This window comes from Mugil cephalus, chromosome 14, assembly GCF_022458985.1.
Source record: "Mugil cephalus isolate CIBA_MC_2020 chromosome 14, CIBA_Mcephalus_1.1, whole genome shotgun sequence".
Classification (NCBI taxonomy): Eukaryota; Metazoa; Chordata; class Actinopteri; order Mugiliformes; family Mugilidae; genus Mugil; species Mugil cephalus.
Genome location: NC_061783.1, coordinates 25,049,593 through 25,067,958, shown reverse-complemented (window position 1 = coordinate 25,067,958; position 18,366 = coordinate 25,049,593). Strand labels below are relative to the sequence as shown.

The 18,366-nt window shown below is 46.3% G+C and overlaps 2 protein-coding genes across 3 annotated transcripts; one reads left to right on the top strand and one right to left on the bottom strand.

Moving 5' to 3' along the window:
• Positions 1-10: 10 nt before the first annotated feature.
• Positions 11-2,238, bottom strand: LOC125019763 (zinc finger protein 771-like). The gene is made up of 3 exons (XM_047604738.1): positions 1,500-2,238; positions 1,301-1,393; positions 11-963 (listed from the first exon to the last, which is right to left on the bottom strand). Exons 1-3 carry the CDS (start codon positions 1,696-1,698, stop codon positions 260-262), a joined length of 996 nt encoding a protein of 331 aa, XP_047460694.1. The 5' UTR covers positions 1,699-2,238; the 3' UTR covers positions 11-259.
• A 502-nt stretch (positions 2,239-2,740) lies between these two features.
• Positions 2,741-17,837, top strand: LOC125019756 (carcinoembryonic antigen-related cell adhesion molecule 2-like). Of its 2 annotated transcripts, none has more exons than XM_047604722.1 (10): positions 2,741-2,908; positions 3,008-3,331; positions 6,349-6,512; positions 6,596-6,722; positions 7,750-8,028; positions 9,244-9,522; positions 9,711-9,965; positions 10,459-10,576; positions 14,815-14,861; positions 15,658-17,837. In XM_047604722.1, exons 1-9 carry the CDS (start codon positions 2,860-2,862, stop codon positions 14,834-14,836), a joined length of 1,617 nt encoding a protein of 538 aa, XP_047460678.1. In that variant the 5' UTR covers positions 2,741-2,859; the 3' UTR covers positions 14,837-14,861; positions 15,658-17,837. The 2 variants fall into 2 exon arrangements, with proteins under 2 accessions (XP_047460678.1, XP_047460677.1); XM_047604721.1 differs by having other exon boundaries at positions 2,745-2,908; positions 3,005-3,331.
• The last annotated feature ends 529 nt before the right edge of the window (positions 17,838-18,366 follow it).

Sequence of the window (18,366 nt, the reverse complement as noted above, 5' to 3'; positions counted from 1 at the left end):
AGTTCTCGTGTAATATAAATGTGTCTTTAGATCATTAGAGACAAATCAAAGACTTGAAGCCATCAGTGAAGGGTTTGCAGAATCCTTCCCAGGTGTTCAGGAGTCCTAACAGATGTCAGGCTCTGGAGGTATTTCAGGAGATCAGTAGTTAAGAGTGTTGGGGGAGGAGTCCCATAATGGCACGGATAAAGGATTTAGCTTTTAGGAAAGTAACAGTGAAACAGTTTGACACCGGGAGCAGAGCTGTGGTGAAACAGCCTCAGCTCTGTGGAGCTTTCTGAGTCCAGTGTGTCCGAATGTGGCGCTTGTAGTTGGAGTTGTCACTGAACCTGCGGCCGCACTCGTTGCAGCAGTACGGTTTCTCTCCCGTGTGAATCCTCAGGTGTTTCTGGTAGCCGTCGAACCGCGTCAGCCTCTTCCCGCAAATGTCACACGTGTACGACTTGTCGACCTTGGCCTCGGCTTTGCGGTGGACCTGGACGTGTTTGGCCCAGTGGCCGCGCTGAGCGAACGCCCGGCCGCAGATGGTGCAGATGTACGAGTCCACCACCTCGGGCGGCGGCACCTCCAGCTCCACGCAGTCGTGCAGACCGTTACATAAAACCGGATCCGGAGCATCGGCTTTGTCCTCCATGAGGTCGGGGCGGGGGGGCTGACCCGAGGTTCCCGGCTGGGGGCCCAGCTCCGGGTCTTCAGGGTCCTGGAACTTGTGGAGGGAGGAGGTCATGGGTTCGTCTTCCTGCTGCGTTGGGGCTCTGCTGCTCTGGAACAACATGACGCTGGTGGTGTTCTGATCCGACCTGTGAGACGCCTCCTCCTGATCCAACCACTGCTCCTCTTCCTCCTCCTCCTGCTCCTCCTCCTCCTCCTCCTCCTCCTTCTCCTCCTCTTCCTCCTTCTTGATGTGAGGGGGTGGCTCTTCACTCAGGTCCAGGCTGGAGCTCCACTCCTGCTGCTCAGAGACTGTCGACCATGAAGAGAACAGATCAGGATGTGACGGATTCAATCAGAACCAGTATTTATAATATTTATTCTAGAATCCAGATGAAACAACTATTAACTAATTCCTCAGAACCTCCTGTGGGACGTCCTGGACCACAGTGCCCACCGCCTGGCCCCTAGCGTGATATGATACGAATGATGGAGAGAGGTCCAAACTGCAGGTTCTGGTCTGTACCAGCAGATCCTGGACTTCAATCTAATATTTCTGATGTGCTGGGACACACCATGTGACTACCATGCTACTACTCTAATAAACATCAGCACAAGTATAAAATCTGAGTGTATAATCCTTCCAGACCTGAGCCGTGGTCCTGCAGGGACATCCGGGGCTTCGTGCTGACCTCTGACCCCTCACGTCTCTCCCCTGACCTCTGACCTCTGGACCAGGAGCCTAACGTGCACATAGAGACACGTGGTTACGATGTTGTGGCTGATCAGCTGCTTCCATTTCAAGGTAAATAAATCAAGGTTTAAATTGAAAATGTATAGTCTCTGACCTGAGCCCGGGTCCTGCAGGGAGATCCGGGGCTTCATGCTCAGGTCCAGCATCCGGCGCTGGCGGTCCAGCTCCAGCTTGGACCGGGAGATCTCCTCCTCGTACTCCGCGATGGTCCTCCCGAACACCCCGAAGATCTCCTCGGCCGCCTCGGTGAGGCGCTGGACGATCAGCAGCCGCAGCATCTCGATCTTTGACATGATGGCAACGGAGCAATAACGGAGGAATAACGGAGGAATAACGGGGAAAGCTCCTCTCAGCTGGTACCTTGTTTACTAGTTACACTTCCGGGTAGGTGGTTATGCGCATGCTCAGTAGGGCTACGCTGCCCGTTGGGATTCAGCGCCCCTGTTGGTCGGGATGACTAATTACACGCCAATGGTGATACTACTACTACTACTAATAATTCATTAGTATAATTAGACTCTGACTGATTAGGGAGTAGTACTGTATTTCACTGTTTTATTGACACCGCCAAGAAACACGAAGAAGCAGGGACTCGATCTTTAGTATTACTTCCACACAACAACACAGAACAACTACACAACGACTACATAAACAGACACACAATGAGATGATGAGGAGACGCGTCTCCACCAGGAGGCGCAGAGGACCAGAAATATTCCATGAAAGTCAGATGATGATAGATACAGATACATAATATAATATATAAGAAGAAGAAGAATATATATAATAATACCAGTATAATAACAGTATATAGTACTAATAATGGCAGCAGCATCAGTATGTAACAACAACAACAACAACAATAATAATAATGATAATAATAATAATAATAATAATAATAATACACATATAGAAATGTGTCATGTGTGCAAGGTGAGCATACGTACATAACTACACTATATAATATGTAAACATGTATTAATGGGAATAAACAGACGAATGAGGCCAGAAGGAGAAAATACCACTAAAATAAATATAAAGATCCTACTAAACGTTTCTATATGTTTCTGCGTGCGCGCGCGTGTGTGTGTGTGACTGTGTGTGTGTGTGTGTGTGTGTGTGTGTGTGTGTGTGTGGATGTGTGTGACTGTGTGTGTGTGTGTGTGTGTGACTGCGCGTGTGTGTGACTGTGACTGTGTGTGTGTGTATGTGTGTGACTGTGTGTGTGTGTGTGTGACTGTGTGTGTGTGTGTGTGTGTGTGTGCGTGTGACTGTGTGACTGTGTGTGACTGTGTGTGTGTGGAGGGGGCGGTCCCGGGGCTGGAGGGGCCCCGGGCTCCGGGGGGTGTGCACCTTTGCAGGGTGTGTCCTCCTGTAAAAGCCGCAGGTGTCTCGTGCTCTGCGTCTTTCCTCTTCCCTGCTCGCGTCTGTGAAGGAGGTCTCGAAGCGTCCTGATGGATCTGGTCTCCGTGAAGTGGATTGTGTTGGTGCTGTGTTTGTCGGGTGAGGATAAACGGACCTAATCCTGCCCCGGGGGACCGGGGACCGGGCACCGGGGGACATGCATCTTTATTTATCTCTTTCTCTGCCTCGTCTCAGCAGGATGCTGCTCGGCTCAGGACGCCCTGCCGGACGGCCCCGTGGAGGCGGTCGTGGGGTCCAACGTGACCCTGAAGACTCTGCTGAAGGAGGCGGTCTACGACGTGATCCTGTGGAACTTCAGCGACGGGAAGGACTCGATTAACGTGGTCACGCTTCGGGCCTCGGGCCCGAAGGTGAGCGAAAGATTCGCCGGCAGAGTCTCCGTGGACAAGGCCACCGGAGCCCTGACCCTGGGGCCCCTGAAGGTGGAGGACGGGGGGGACTACAGCATCTCTGCGGTGGGAGACGCGACCTGGACCGGGGAGACGAAGCTCCGCGTCCTGGGTGAGTCACTGGATCGGTGTGGTCCCTGGCCCCATTCAGACATTCAGAGTTAGTTTAAGAGTTTTAATTATTTAACTATTTAACCCCCCTTTACTCTGACGCCGACTTCATTTTCATATTCAAGAGGAAAATAAATTATTTAAATGTTGAAGGAGAAAAACAAGTTGTTGGGATCATCAGAGACCGGATCCTCAGGGCGTGGCTGAGCCCCCCCTCTCTCTGTGGTCTGGTTTCTGTTGTTGGGACAAGTTTGACATGGAATACCAAGGCCGTGGAGACATTTTGTCCTGGTGGGGCCCAGAGACACAGAGACAGCAGGTGTTTGGGTCCAAGGAGCAGATCAATAAATCAGGATCTAATCAGACACAATAGAGTAGAACAGAGTAGAGTAGAAGACACTTTTTAGAGACGTTGGGACGCTTGTGTAATGTAAAGGCAGAAATATGAGTACACATTAAAGTACACATTAAAGTACACGCTGGGCTGTTGCACTTGTGCTGAACAGACGGTTTGTAGGTGATGTCACAGAAGCTGGAGTCTCCATGGTTACAGCCACTGAGTGACAGACAGTGACTGGTGATGAATCACATTTAGTTCAGTTCCTGCGAAAGCCTCCCTGGCCACTTTATTAGGTACACTAGACAATAACAGGAAATAAAAGGAAATATGACTAAAATGACATTTTCTGTGTGTCTGTGGAGGGCAGAGTGGACATACACCCACTGTCCAGTTTATTAGGTACAGCAGTGAGAGGCGCCATGCTTATGCTTTTAGGTTATAAGGCTTTTATTCATGTTTAATAATTTAATCATTTGAGCTCTTCACTAACCCCATCCTCTCCTTCTTGACTCTGCTTCTACATCAACATTATTTAGATTAGAACCACTTCACTGGCGTACCTAATGAAGTGGCCACTGAGTAATGAGAAATGCCAGAGAAATGTGGCAACAGCAGCCAGAATAATCTGTGTGTTCAAGGTGAGGCTCTGACTCTGTGGCTGTTGGTTCTCCACATGACGTCAGTGTGGATCTGTATTTAGAACTCATGAGCTCATCACCACAACACTCAGGTCATTATTCATATTATTATTCACCCTCAGTTTGCGCTAGTTGATGCAACATGTCAATATATTTGTGTCACAAAATTCTTATCTTATCTGATCTTATCTTATCTGATCTGAGCTGAGCTGAGCTGAGCTGAGCTGAGCTGATCCGAGCTGATCTCATGCTCAGTAGCAGTAGAAAAAAAAACAGTCATTGAACAGCCAGGATGTTTCTCTGCAGTAGATCATTAACGTCCCTGCAGGCTTTACACATGAAACTATTGTGTGAGGTGGGTGGAGTCAGAACTGGTCGCCACTCCTTCCTGCAGCTCCAGGATTATCCAGAACGGGTCCAGCAGGTCGAGCGCTCACTGCTTTCCTGGATTTTAGATTGTGACTGAAATGACGGTTAGGCACTGGCCTCTCATTGGAAGGAGGATCTGATCAACAAAGCTCTAGGAAATATCCACCCACACACACCCTCTTCTACTCAGTCAAATGTGAAACCAGGATCCTTCTTGGTTTGACAGAATCCTGACTTTACATCACCACCAACACTACGGCCACCACCCTGCTGCTGCTGCTGCTGCTGCTGCTGGTGAAGAAGAAGAAGAAGAAGAAAAGCTTCTCATAAATTCACCACAGTTGATCCATTTATTAGGAAATGACACAAAAATTCAAACTTGAAATGTTTTTCTCTGCAGTCACGAGTGTTGAGAATTGTTCCGTTCAGACTTTTGGCCAGAAGCAAATTAAAGTCACTAGTAAAGTTTGGATCATTCGGTTCATTCTGCTGCTGCTTTTGGTAGAATTCTGGTTGGAGCCATGTTTGAAATCTGGACTTGTTGTTGTGACTCTGTCACAGCTGTGTTCAGTGTCTTTGAGCTGATAAATGTTTTAGGCCAGTCATTCCCAGACCAACCAGGTCCTCCCATGAGATATCAGCAGCTGTCAAGGGAGGAGCTTACTTCTTCTTCTACTGTTTAAATCTAGGTGACTAAAACACCAGAACCAGAAGCCTGGTTGTAGCCGTGCAGTGACAGAGGCGTTAGCCAGTAACTAGTGTGATGTGGATGTGTGGTGAGGTGGTGGTGGGAGATCATCTAAACACAATCCATAGAGTCCACAGGTCAAAGGCTGCAGACAAACAACAACAAACACTGAATGCTGCAACATTTAAAAGAAGAGAAGAGGAGTTTCCTGGAGACTCATCTTCCAGAGGGTTAGCGAGTTTGGAAAGGTTTGTAGGGAGTTGACATTGTCCAACCAGAGGAGAGCTGACGCTTCTTATTGAGAACAGTCTCTCCCAGTGAACAGTGGCTGCAGGAGTGGACACATATTAGCAGCAGCATTGGCAGCTTGTCTTTGTCTTGGTTTGTCTTGGTTTGTCTCCAGCTGTTAGCCGCGTTAGCCCAAGTGCTAGCAGAATCCCCGACTAACGTATGCTTGGCTTGGTTCATGTGCTGTTTGAAGCTGGAAAGAAAACTCCTTCCTGCAGAGTGTGATGATACTTTATGTGTCTCCACTGGTCCCTCTTGGTGTCTTTGTCCTCAAATGTCTCATGGAGAGGACCAACGTGCTGTTTAGCGTCTTCCATCTTTATGGGTTGGTTCTGCTGCCTGTCACTACCAGATCAGCTGGTGCTAACGCTAACGCTACTTGGACAAACTGAGACACGTTCACAGTCGTTCTGCTGCAGATTCTTCATTAATCACATTAATTATGATGATGATTAATTAGCGTTAACAAGTTAATTCTGACCGCCCTAATATATATGTTAGTCAGGAGATAAACTCAGCAGCTGGATGTAGAAACCAGGAGCAGTCTTCATCTTGTCCCTTCAGAAGGACACTGACCTCCTGGGGTTTTCTCTGGGGCCCTTGGCTGCTATGTCATCTGGTGATTGTAGCTGATTCTGTTATAGAGTTTGAACTATTCTCTGTCTCTCATGCTGACTCCATGGTTCTCTGTGCAGAGCCGGTGTCTGACGTCATCATCAAGTCCGACCCACTGGAAGCCATTGAACCCAACACCACCGTGATCCTGACCTGCACCGCCAAGGGCTCCGTTGCCAAATTCACCTGGATCAATGGCACAGCACCCATCATGGCCGACGGCAAACGAGTGACACAGAAGGATGTCTGTTTACTTTGGATTGAGATTTTTAGATGTTTAGAGTGTTTCCAGCCATTGTTCTCACTGTTTCTGTATTCTTTTCTCAGGTGGAGACGTCCAGCAGCTTGACCATCAGAAACGTCCTCCGGTGGGATCTCATGGGTCCCATCTACTGCTCAGCCGCTAATACACTGGAGACGAAGAAGAGCGCCCCCTTCAACCTCACCGTCTTCTGTGAGTAACCCCTCCCTGACTAAACACCAGCTGGGAACAGAAACACAACGCTAGCTTGAGTCAGGAGAAGCTAATCCTGAACCAGTCCTCCTGCGGAGACCTAGACCTTAACCTGAGCTCAGGTCCAAGAAAGTCCAAAACCCTTAGCAACATTACCACAAACGATCTGACAGTAGATGCTAATGTTAGCTGATAACGTTAGTCTTAACAAACACATTCAGATTGGCCCGGCGTATCTTTGCTGGAGCAGAATCGATTCAGACTCCAGGTAAACTTTCCTCTAGAAACAGGCTGACATCCAGGCTAGCACCTGGGCTAACATCCTGGCTAGCACCTGGGCTAACATCCAGGCTAGCACCTGGGCTAACATCCTGGCTAGCAGCACTAATCATTTTTAAACAAATCATCAGTTTCATATATACAGTAAGAAATAATAAACTTTTAATCGTTAAATGAACTGCGACAGTTTCTAGACTCCATCGAAGCTTCACATTCATCATCTCTCTACTGGTGTTGCAGTTGTGTGAACACCAGGTCTGGTGAAAGTAAGTTGTGTATCTCTGGAGCCTCGTGACTTTTCAGGCGTGTGTTCTCAAAGCTCAAACCACACTGTGTACACAGTGGTGTCACTTCCACTCCTTCCTCATGACTAACCTGAAAGGCACTGAAACCACACCGACCGCTGTTAACCCTGTTATTAATTAATCACAGGAGGGTTTACTCTGGACGGACGCTCACCGCCAGCAAACCCACCACCAACACATTCATTCAACACTTGATTTCAGTTTTAATCAGAAGGAAATGTGTGTAAATAGGACTGATTCAGCTGAAGAACCTGGATGGATATAGCCAGAGATTCATGGATGAAACTATAATTACATATTTATTAGAAAAAAACACACAAAGGTTGTTATTATTCTTAGTTACTACACAGATCAGAGACTCAGAGTCAGAATCAAGAAGGAACTAAAATCCAGTTTGATGCTTGTTAATAGAACTGTAGATGACATGAGCGTCTTCTCCACAGATGGACCAGAGGAAGTCACCATCACTCCTCCTAAGCCTAACCCTTTCATCGAATCCGGCTCCAACTTCACCTTGACCTGTTCGGCCCAGTCCCACCCCCCCGCCACCTTCAACTGGTACCACAACCAGACCCAGATGAAGTTCTCTGGTCCGATCCTCTCTCTGAAAGTCATCGAGGGTGAAGGATACGGGAAACAAGCGGCAGACTACACATGCAAGGCCAGCAACACCAAAACCAACCGCATGGTTCCCTCTCCGGCCGTCTCCTTCACCACAATGGGTAAGTAATGGGCGGAGCTTAACCCTCCATCTAGAACTAGGAACCATATGACGTAACATGGTTCCTGGTTCCTCTGAGTGAGGTTTATCGCATGTAGTTTTCATTGAGCCAATCAGAGAAGATCCAGGAAACATTGTCAGGTCTAATCAGGGTCTACAAGGTCCCCCTCTGAACTGGTTTATTAGGAACCATGAAGAAGAACAAGTGTCCTAATGTTTCTAATGTGATGATGTTGACAAGTGTCTGAATCAGCTCTGATGCTCCAATGTGACAAATACATGTTTACATTAGTTTAAGGACCAGGAACCAGATATGAGACCAGGAACCAGATATGAGACCAGGAACCACATATGAGACATTCATTCATCTGGATTTAACTCGGGGACATTAGAAGTAAAACAGCCGTCTTCTGTCCTACAATAACACTCTGGAGTGGAAGTGTAGAATTTAAATAAGTGTCCTGTGAAGGGTTAAACCTGTTCTTCTACTTTGTGTGTTTGACTGCAACCTGCAGCTATAATGACGTTCACATTAGCATGCTCCAGTGTAGTGCATCACATCATACATCAGATTAGATTGAACGCTTTTAAAGCAACATCCGACATCAGCACTACACCAGCCTCCACACAACAGCACCACACACCTTTCAGCCTGTCTAAGGATGAAGCTTTAAAGCTCATTTAAGACCCTGAATATTTCAAATAATTCTAAAGTGACAACAGCTCCACCGGCTGAGCACCAGGGTGAACTCATTCAATCATTTCACTGTTCAGAATGAAGACTGAACAGACGCAAAGGTTTCCTCTCATCCGCCTGCGAGATATGACAACACACAGCAAGAACCACGGATCAGTGTCGGCACTGGAAATGTTGTTCAACCTGTTCTGCCTCTAATTCTCTTCCTCTTTTGTTTTGGAGGAAGTTGTGTGGGCCTGACTCATGGAGGCCTGTAACCTGTTCAGACCAGGGTTAGGAGGTAGGGTTAGGGTTAGGAGGTAGGGTTAGGAGGTAGGAGGTAGGGTTAGGAGGTAGGAGGTAGGAGGTAGGAGGTAGGAGGTAGGAGGTAAGAGGTAGGTAGGCTCTACGTTGATGTGACTGAGTAGAGAGAAGTACAAGATAAGAGCGGCGTCTGTCCTCCTGCAAACAGTTTAGTCTAAAGACAAAATAATTAAAGCCTTTACATTAAACGGATCTCTGTCCTGTTCACACTCTCAGAGGCCGTCTCAGGCGCCAACGTCGTCGGTCCGACTTCGACCCTCATCGCCGGGAACAGCTCGGCAAACCTCAGCTGCAGTGCGACGGCTGGCACCGTGAAGACCACGACCTGGCTGAAGGACGACCAGCCGCTGAGCGCTGGCCCCAGGGTGGTGTTTTCCAGCGACATGAGCTCCGTCCTCATCAACCCACTGCAGAAAGAGGACAACGGAAACTACATGTGTCATCTCGGCAACCCCATCAACACCGTCACAGCCGTCTACAGGATGGTGGTGAACTGTGAGTGTTTGCTTTGCTAAGAGACCGGGAGCATGTGCTGGTGTCTGCAGGGTTTATGGTTTTACATTACAATGCATTTATGAGCGTTGACTGAGCTCAGATTTATTTTTATGACATTCATAAAGTTTCACTGCAGGACATTTAGAGACATATTTAAATGATAAAGCATCGTTTCTCTGTGTGTCCAGACGGTCCCGACTCAGCCACCGTGAAGGGTCCTGAGGCCGTAGAGGTCGGCGACCTTATAGAGATCACCTGCATGGCTGAATCCGTCCCTCCCGCCAACATCACTTGGAAGTTTAATGGCACAATGCTCAATGAAAAATCAACCAAGTATACCATCGAGAAAGCCGAGTACCAAAACTCTGGGACGTACACATGTGAGATGCACAACACCATCACTGGCAAGATGGCCACCAAGTCCCACTTCCTGTCGGTCAAAGGTGAGCTCCACATCTGCAGCCGAGCCCACACATTACAACAGTGTTTGTGTTACATCACCTGACAGGTTAGAAGAAACCGGACAGTTCAGTTCTCGCTGTCATCTGTTGTGTAATCTTTTATTTGTCATGTGATTAAAGGGAGACTCGTCCAACGCTTCGGTTCATGTGGAACCTGTAAAAATAACAGCCATGCTCTTACACTTAGACAGACTTAGGGAGAAACAATGCGTGCAAAAATAGAATAAATACAGAAAAACTTCAGCTCGTAGCTTTTACTTTCAGTTTTATTTCCACGACCAAAGAGCTGCAGGTTTATTTATCTCCTCGTAAGCGTCACGCTGGAATGCAGCTTTGCTTCTGTTTCTGATGTCTGGTCCAGATACTCTCTTCCACAGACGTCACTCACCATTGTTACATATCCACATCCTGTATGTGGTTCCAGCTCAATGACTCACGTGCAGATGAAAACGTGTGATTGCTCTGTCCTCTCTAGCCCATGGAGCGTTGGATGAAGGTTTGTCGGACGGAGCCATCGCTGGAATAGTCATCGCCGTCCTCGTCGCAGTTGGAGCCGCCATCGGATTGTTCTTCTACTGTCAAGGCAAAGTGCCGTAAGTGCTCAGCTCTATGATACCTGGGGCAGGAACTGGAGACAAAGATGGCCGCCGGACGGCAACTTCTGTCGTCTGAAGTTCTTGAAGTTGATGTTGACTGGAAGTTTACTAGAAGTTTGCTAGAAGTTTGCTAGAAGTTTACTAGAAGTTTACTAGAAGTTGATGTTGACTAGGCATTTACTAGATGTTGACTAGAAGTGACTAGATGGGGGGTGTCAGAAATAGTCTCTGGGCCGAGTGTTTGTAGCGTTGCCGTCTCGTTGTTGTTTGTAACATGGTCGTCATTCTTTCTCTTTCTTTGTGGTCTGAGTATTTCTCCGCTCCACCACCGTCTAGTAAATCCTCCTCATTCCTCTCATGTCAGAGCTGCCACACCTTTCCACACAAGCAGCCGTTGATATTATTACACCACCGTTTACAAGAAGCTTGAATAAATTACTGGACAGGAAAAGACAAAACCTCCTCCTCATCCTGTCGCCTTGTGAAATCATCATCCCTGGTTTGGAGGAGTTACTTTAAACCACATGTTGTCATGAAGACGTTAAACCCAACGAGTGTTTCACACCTGAGCAACGCCTTCTTCCCAAAAAGTGTCAGGGATGACATCGTTCACCACATCCTGCCTCATTTCAACACTCTGATCAGGAAGTGAACCTTAGTCAGCGACAGAAACCTAAAGCCGGTCCCTTCAAAGCAGCTGGTCTAACCCCAAACACCCAGTCAGTATAAACCATAAATAAACAGAAGTACAAAGAGCAGATGCAGTAGATTCACTTCACAAGACATCCTGGAGGACCATCAACACCTGGCCTCACCTGGTCTCACCTGGTCTCACCTGTGCATCTACCTGGTCTTAATTAAAATGCACTGGAGGTCTGGCAGCAGCGCCACCATGTGGTCAGTAGAGTATTGTAGCAGCTGCTGTCTCTAATGGATCTCTACCTGGACTGGAACCAAGTTGACTTGGAGACTTGATCCAGATTATGGAACAAGATGAAAAGGTTTTATCTTGAGGTCAAATCTGGACTGATGATGGTCTGAGTTCTACTAGAGTCCCTTCCTTAACTATGTTGATCAGTTGTCATTGGGGGGTGGGAGGCCCTCTGGGCCCCGGGGCCTTGAACTGATTGACTGATCCGTCCTGTCAGCTGGTGGGTTCCTGGTGACTGATGCCTTTGTTCTTTGTACAGAACGTAGCAAGGCTCAGATTTCTGTTCTGGTTTCATCAGACAGGAGGCTGGCCATCAGGACCCTGTCCCTCATCCACTGGGGGCTCAGGTTCTGGTTTCATCAGACCAGGAGGCTGGCTATCAGGACCCTGAAGGTCCTGTGTTGATGTAAAAGGACCAGAGGACTCTTGCTAGGTGCTGCATGGACAGATTAATTAAACCAGTGAAAAGGAAAAAGTGAAATGATGTCAGACTTCTCACTTGTCATTGAACACAAACTCTGATCGAGTCCATCTGAGGGGAGATGAAGACAAACCTCGTCCCTGTAATTATGTTTTTGTCTTGACTCTGATGATGAACATGTGGAGATAAAAGCTTCATGTTGAATTAATGACAGGGTGAGGACGGTGACATACGTTCAGCATGTAGCAGGAACTTCTGTGAAGCTTTCATATTTTTATTTAAATCTGAAATCTAAAAGTAACGTTTTTCTCTGTTGAGATCTTGTTTCCATCAGAGCTCCTTGGTGCCTTCGCTACACTCTGAAAAACAAGCTGCCAGCTGGGAAAACCCGTTCACGTCACACCCCTCGGTCATAATTACTAGCTGGATGTGAGCGGCTCATCTCCCACCCAGCGTTATTAGCTCCAGACATGCAGCAAACTTCTATTGACTGGTAAACATGGGAGAACAGAGTGTTTGTCTGCAGATACGATTCAGTGTCTTCTCACTGAGACGTCGATGAAAGAACGACCTTCGACCTGGAGCTAAACCAAGTGTCTGCGTGTAAATCTGAAAGCTGCTCCTGTGAATCATTGGTTTTCTGGTGTGCAGGGTGAGGCCTGTGTTACAGAGAATTACAGGAATGTCACTGTCATGTCTGTACTCGTCTTTTCCCGCTCTCGTTTGTCGTTTCCCTCGTACGTCGCTTGGTTTTAGTTCTGTGTTTGTTCAAAGTAGTTTGATTTTTCATAACACCCCCCCCCCACCCACCCGGTAACATTCCTGCACCATTAGGTCACCAGACACAAACAACAACCTGTAGACATTGTTAATTAACAATAGAAACTACATTACATTTCCAAAATGATACATAAGCGACAAACTAAAAGTAGAAATAATGAAACAGTGAATAAAAAACACATAAACAGAGAAAAGAGCCAAAAGAATAAGTAAAATGAAATAATAAAAGTAATAATAAATAATAAATTAAAAGTACTCATAGTATGGGGTCTCTGTAATGAAGCCCTAATGTCCCTGGTATTCATATTCTCTATGACGGTTAAAAACCAACCAGACAACATCAGACCTGTGGAATAACCGATTTAGTCCAGAGTCAGATGATGTGTGACATCTTTAATCCACTGCTCGGTTTTTCATTCCAGTTCATGAATATAAGTCGTCTCACTGAAAGAGATGCAAAGACTGTCATATTTTTTCAAGCATGTATCTCCAAATATTTCTGTTAAGGCTGAGGGCTGTATAGGTTCTTTCAAGAAACCCAGTGAGGTTCTAAGTGTGGACGTCCAGAAGGGACCTAGCTTTGAACAGAACCAGAACCTGGGGAATGTGTGGCTCAGTCACACAAAGGGTCCACGTCAGGCTTGAATCAGATTAGTTTAACTTTGGATCAGTGAAGGCTTAATTCTCTTCGCCTTAATTCTGTTTCCTATCGTTCTATCTATTGCTTTGGTCATCAGCTGAGTTTCTGATTATATAACAACCCATTTCATTTATCATTTCATTTCATTTGCACATTTTAAATATGATAAAACGTAGGCTTTCTCTGGGTTCTCTGGTTTGGTGACTCTTAACTGACCCTAGGTGTGAGAGTGAGTGGTCTCTAGTGACGATAAGAGGTAGCAGAGGGTGAGATGGGATGATATGACCAACATTACATATGCCAAGTTTGTGAAGCAGGACTAATCAATGACTTCCTGGAGCTGAGATGGAAAACCCCACCCATGTATCTGACCCACTCAGAGTGGAGAGCTCGGCTAAGAGCCCTAACAAACACATCGCCAGCCCCTGAAGAGCTCCACAGAAGATCTTTCCACTCCACCAGTCAACGCTCTGGCTGGTTCCTTCCCCAGTTAATAAGAACCACCTGGTTCCACCGTCACTCGTCTCCTCCAGAGAATCTTTAGTGAATCCATGAAGAGCTTCAGAGGCTGGAACAAGGTCCCACATCTGGAAGTAGAAATCTGATCAGTCAGTGGCTGAACTTTCCTCCACTGACTTCTTCTGAACTGGGCTCTTATCAGCAGACCAGAGAAATGTATCTGAGTTTCAGTGATACAGTTCAGATTCTGAGACTCGGGCTCATTCTTTACCTGTCTGTGGAAATTCTTTTTTATTAGATTTTATTCTTTATTCAACAAAGGTTTTGTGTGTGCTGGCAGACATTGGTAGGATTCCTGTGCAGGTGGTCAGATTAGCTTCAGGCTCCGAGTCGACGTTTCAGATCATTAAATCCAGGGTCCATCAGACTCTGGGTGTTTCTGTCCTTTGAAGCCGAGGAGGAAACATGAAGTGAAGGCCCCTGAGATGTTGAGGGGATATTGTGGTCAGCATTTTAACGTGTTTTGACATATTCAACACAACTCTTGTCTCCTCTCCGCTCCAATTTCCACCTTTTCTTAAAGCCTGTGTTTTCTAAACGAGAAACTCCTCTTCAAATGTGGGAGGTTGTCTGTGATCTAAATCCTGGGGATCGTCCATGTCTGTGATTAGTAAAGTAATAATTACATCATAAATGACCTGAACCTTATTTCTGGTAACGCAGAGGTCTGAACCACGGGACCAGGTCCCAGGTAGAACTAGTCCCATCAGAACAGGACTAATGACCTGACGGTGACTGACCCTAACACCACCTCTGTAAAGCTGCTATGTGGGAATATCACTGGAGGTTTAAGATATAGAGGCAGCAGTGTCTGTGGTGAAGGCCTTTATTCCCTTTGTCCCTGTTTTAAAATGTAAACTGTTTCACTGGTGATGATGATGATGATTGCGTGAAGGTTGACCTTCCTCAGGAAGCTTCATCAGAGTTTTCTGTTGTTTCCTCAGGGTCACGGAGTCTCCGTACTAAAGACTACCACTAAAGGCTGCTGCTGGTGAGTTTATTACCTTATTGTAAAGGGAAACATCAGCTACACACACACACACACACACACACACACACACACACACACACACACACACACACACACACACACACACACACATTCTTTATACACACTTGTACACACAAACACAACCTCAGAAAAACACACATTAGTACAAACGTGAGTCAATGAACAGAAAAGTCTGAGTCAATGAAAAAGCTCCACAGTTTATACAGTATAGACTGTATATATGCACACACACACACACACACATATACTATATACACACAAACATATACACAACGAGCAGAAAAGTCTCAGTTTATTTCTGCTGCAGTTTGTAGAAACGTCGTCTCTGTAGCGTTTGATTTGTTCACAGTGAAGAACCAGGTGAAAACTCTAGGACATAAGACGTGTTGTTTATGTGAAATGTCCCCATCAAAGTAGGTCTGAATTAGACCAGGATATGAACAGGAAACAATAATGAATTATATTAAAAGTAATAACACTCTGACTTTATATTCATGTTGTTCTTGCTGCGTATTTTTCAGTGTGTAGCCGAGGCTAATGCTAATGAAACTAACGGGTCCATCTTCTGACTGAATGTTGTTAAATATTTAGTTGCAAAGCGACGTTGAGTCCAGAGCTGAGGGCTTGATGCAGAGAAATTAATAAACAGTTAATAGTTAATGAGCTGGATCAGACCATTGAGAGGAGGTAATGATGCATCAATGGAATAAACTGAAGAAATGTCAGAGAAATATCCTCAGGTCATTGGGATTAATGAGCTCCCTTCTCTCTCCAGGCCCAACCATCCCACCATTTAGTTTCCCATGATCCTCCTGTGCAGCCGGGTCCAGGATGGTCCAGGGTGGTCCAGGATGGTCCAGGGTCCCTCTCAGTGTCTCTGTCTGTCCTCTGTCTGCTGAGGACGGGGAAACGATGGACTCTATCAGGACCATGAGTCCTTCATCTCATTATTTACACTTTTTGGAGCTTTGTCTTTTTCTTTGTTTTTCACCTTCATGTGAAACTCGTCCTCCGTCCTCGGATCTTTTCCTCCTTCTCCCCTGTCTGTCGTCCTTCAGCTTTTATTTCGCTTCCTTCAGGAAAGTTAAGACCAGAGAAGCTGGACTGACACCGATGAGGGACTTGGCCTGAGAGGACAAGTAGACGTCCAGGTTTCTGTGGTTTGATTTGTCCCTCTGTCCGTCCCAGGCGGGTGGAGTTTCCCTGATTGGAGACACAGTCCAGTCTTAAAAGATTCATCACTTTCATCCAAATACCTCAGCCTGAGATTACTGCTAAACCTCAATTAGATGTCTATGTTACTGAAGGAGTTTAGGAATAATTTATAACCCAGACACACAAATAAACCAGTTAACGCTGCGTTAACACAAGCTCATCTGACGGACGTCATTTGTTTGTTGCAGAGAGAATAATTTAACCCTGCAGAGGGCAGTAATCTGCCCCGCAGCATCCAAACTGACTCAAAGAAGAAGAGGACGAAGAAACAAATGAGCAGAAGCTAATTTCCTCCTAGAAAGTCCTGACAGATGTTGATGAGACTAATAGAAAGGTGAGAAATGTTTCCTGCAGGTAGATTATATTTCAGTCCAAGGCTAATCTGCGCTAACGATGGAGACGATTCCGTATATTAATCTAAAGAGACCTAAAATGAATGAACCCTACATCAACGATGCTGGAGACTGAAGATTTGAAGAAAGTATTTATAACAGTGACACGTGATCAGAGTGTGAGGTCTGTCAAAGTAAAGGGAACTGAAACCAGGCGTCAGCTCCTCAGTAATTCTTCCTCCGCCAGTTCGTTGAAAACTCTCGTCATCGTCTACTGCGGATGGGAGGAGGGAAGGAGACAAGATTCAGCATGTAGGGACGAGTGAGGTGAAGGCGAAGAAGAAAGAACCAAGAGATATAAAAATGAAAAAGGCGGGAAGGAGCGGCCTCCTCTGAGTTTAGAGCCCTGATCTCAGGGACCAGTTTAACGTGGACCTCTGGTAATCTGGAATAATCTGTGATCGTAATCTGTGCGACTCGTCCATGTCTGTAATTAGTAAAGTAATAATTAGACCACAGAGGTCCTGAGATAAACCAGGTCCACAGAGAACCAGACTCTCTCGGTCTTTGTTCTGTCTCTTGTCTCTTGTCTCGTCCTGAAGACGTTTAATGAATCCAAGTGTGGACAGATGTTAGGGAGCAAAGATTCGTTCACCCATTCAGACCAGGATGAACCCATTAACTCCACCATTCATGTGTTCATCTGCTTTAAATACTGACAGGTCCTTGGATCAATAGACTCTAATGTAGAGTTTATTATCCAGTAGAAAGAGGAAACTGTCCTCTGACCTGCCGCAGAGACACAACTACAGACATTAGAGGACACCACAGGACCAGGTCCCAGGTAGAACTAGTCCCGTGAGAACAGGGTTTTAGTCGATCCGTGTCGTCTCTGCAGGGTTTGATGACCAGACCTCAGATGATTTAAGCTGTTAATGATGATCTCAGACTTCAACGTGCACTGATCTCCAGTCAGAAAAAGTATTTATTTTAGTTTAGTTAGAGACAGAAGCAGCTGAAGATCATAGCTGGTCTGCAGGACACATGGACTTTGTGTTTTTCAGCTTGTGAGATTTTATAGACTGTGCCTTATTTCCACCTGTTTGTGTCTGACACCGAGCCGAATGTATTAATACCAACATGTAGACTGGCCTGTAAGAGAAACTGTCCTTGCTGTAAATAACAGAGGCACACTGTAAAATGCTTTGTGACTTTTATTTTGTGTTTGGATTGTGTCTGTCTGGGGTTTATTTCTGGCTGAGATGCTTTGTGTTGCTGATGTTTACAGAAACTGTCTCTCCTCCTTAAAGCTAAAGTTAAATGTCCCCTCAACCAAGTCCTCTTTACCCTGCTTTGTAAAAGGCTAAAAGTTTGTTTTTATTTTTCATTTAAAACAAGAAACAACCAACCAGAGTCTGCGTGTGTCTTTAACCAGTCCATTCACAGAAGAGCGTTAGCATTGACATAACTAACACTCCCACACCAAGACCCGTCCTCCTCCAGGTCCTCCAGGTCCTCCTCCAGATCCTCCTCCAGGTCCTCCTCCAGGTCCTCCTCCAGGTCCTCCAGGTCCTCCTCCAGATCCTCCTCCAGGTCCTCCTCCAGGTCCTCCAGATCCTCCTCCAGGTCCTCCTCCAGGTCCTCCAGGTCCTCCAGATCCTCCTCCAGCTCCTATCTGAGCCTAAAGGAGTCTGGTCTGAGGAGCGGCTCCAGGACTTTCTCATTGTAACTCTGATCAAGTAGCGTTGAAATCATTCAGTGTTTGGAGAATATCTCTCCTCCTCTTCTTTCCACCATGTTCTCCTCTCTAAGCCTCTTAAAGTTCTCCTCCCTGCTCTCAGCACATCTCACTGCAGAACCTTCTTTAGGAACCTTTCATCTTTACTTCCATCTAGGAACAACCTGGCGGGAAACTCTCTCTGTCTGTAGGAACAACT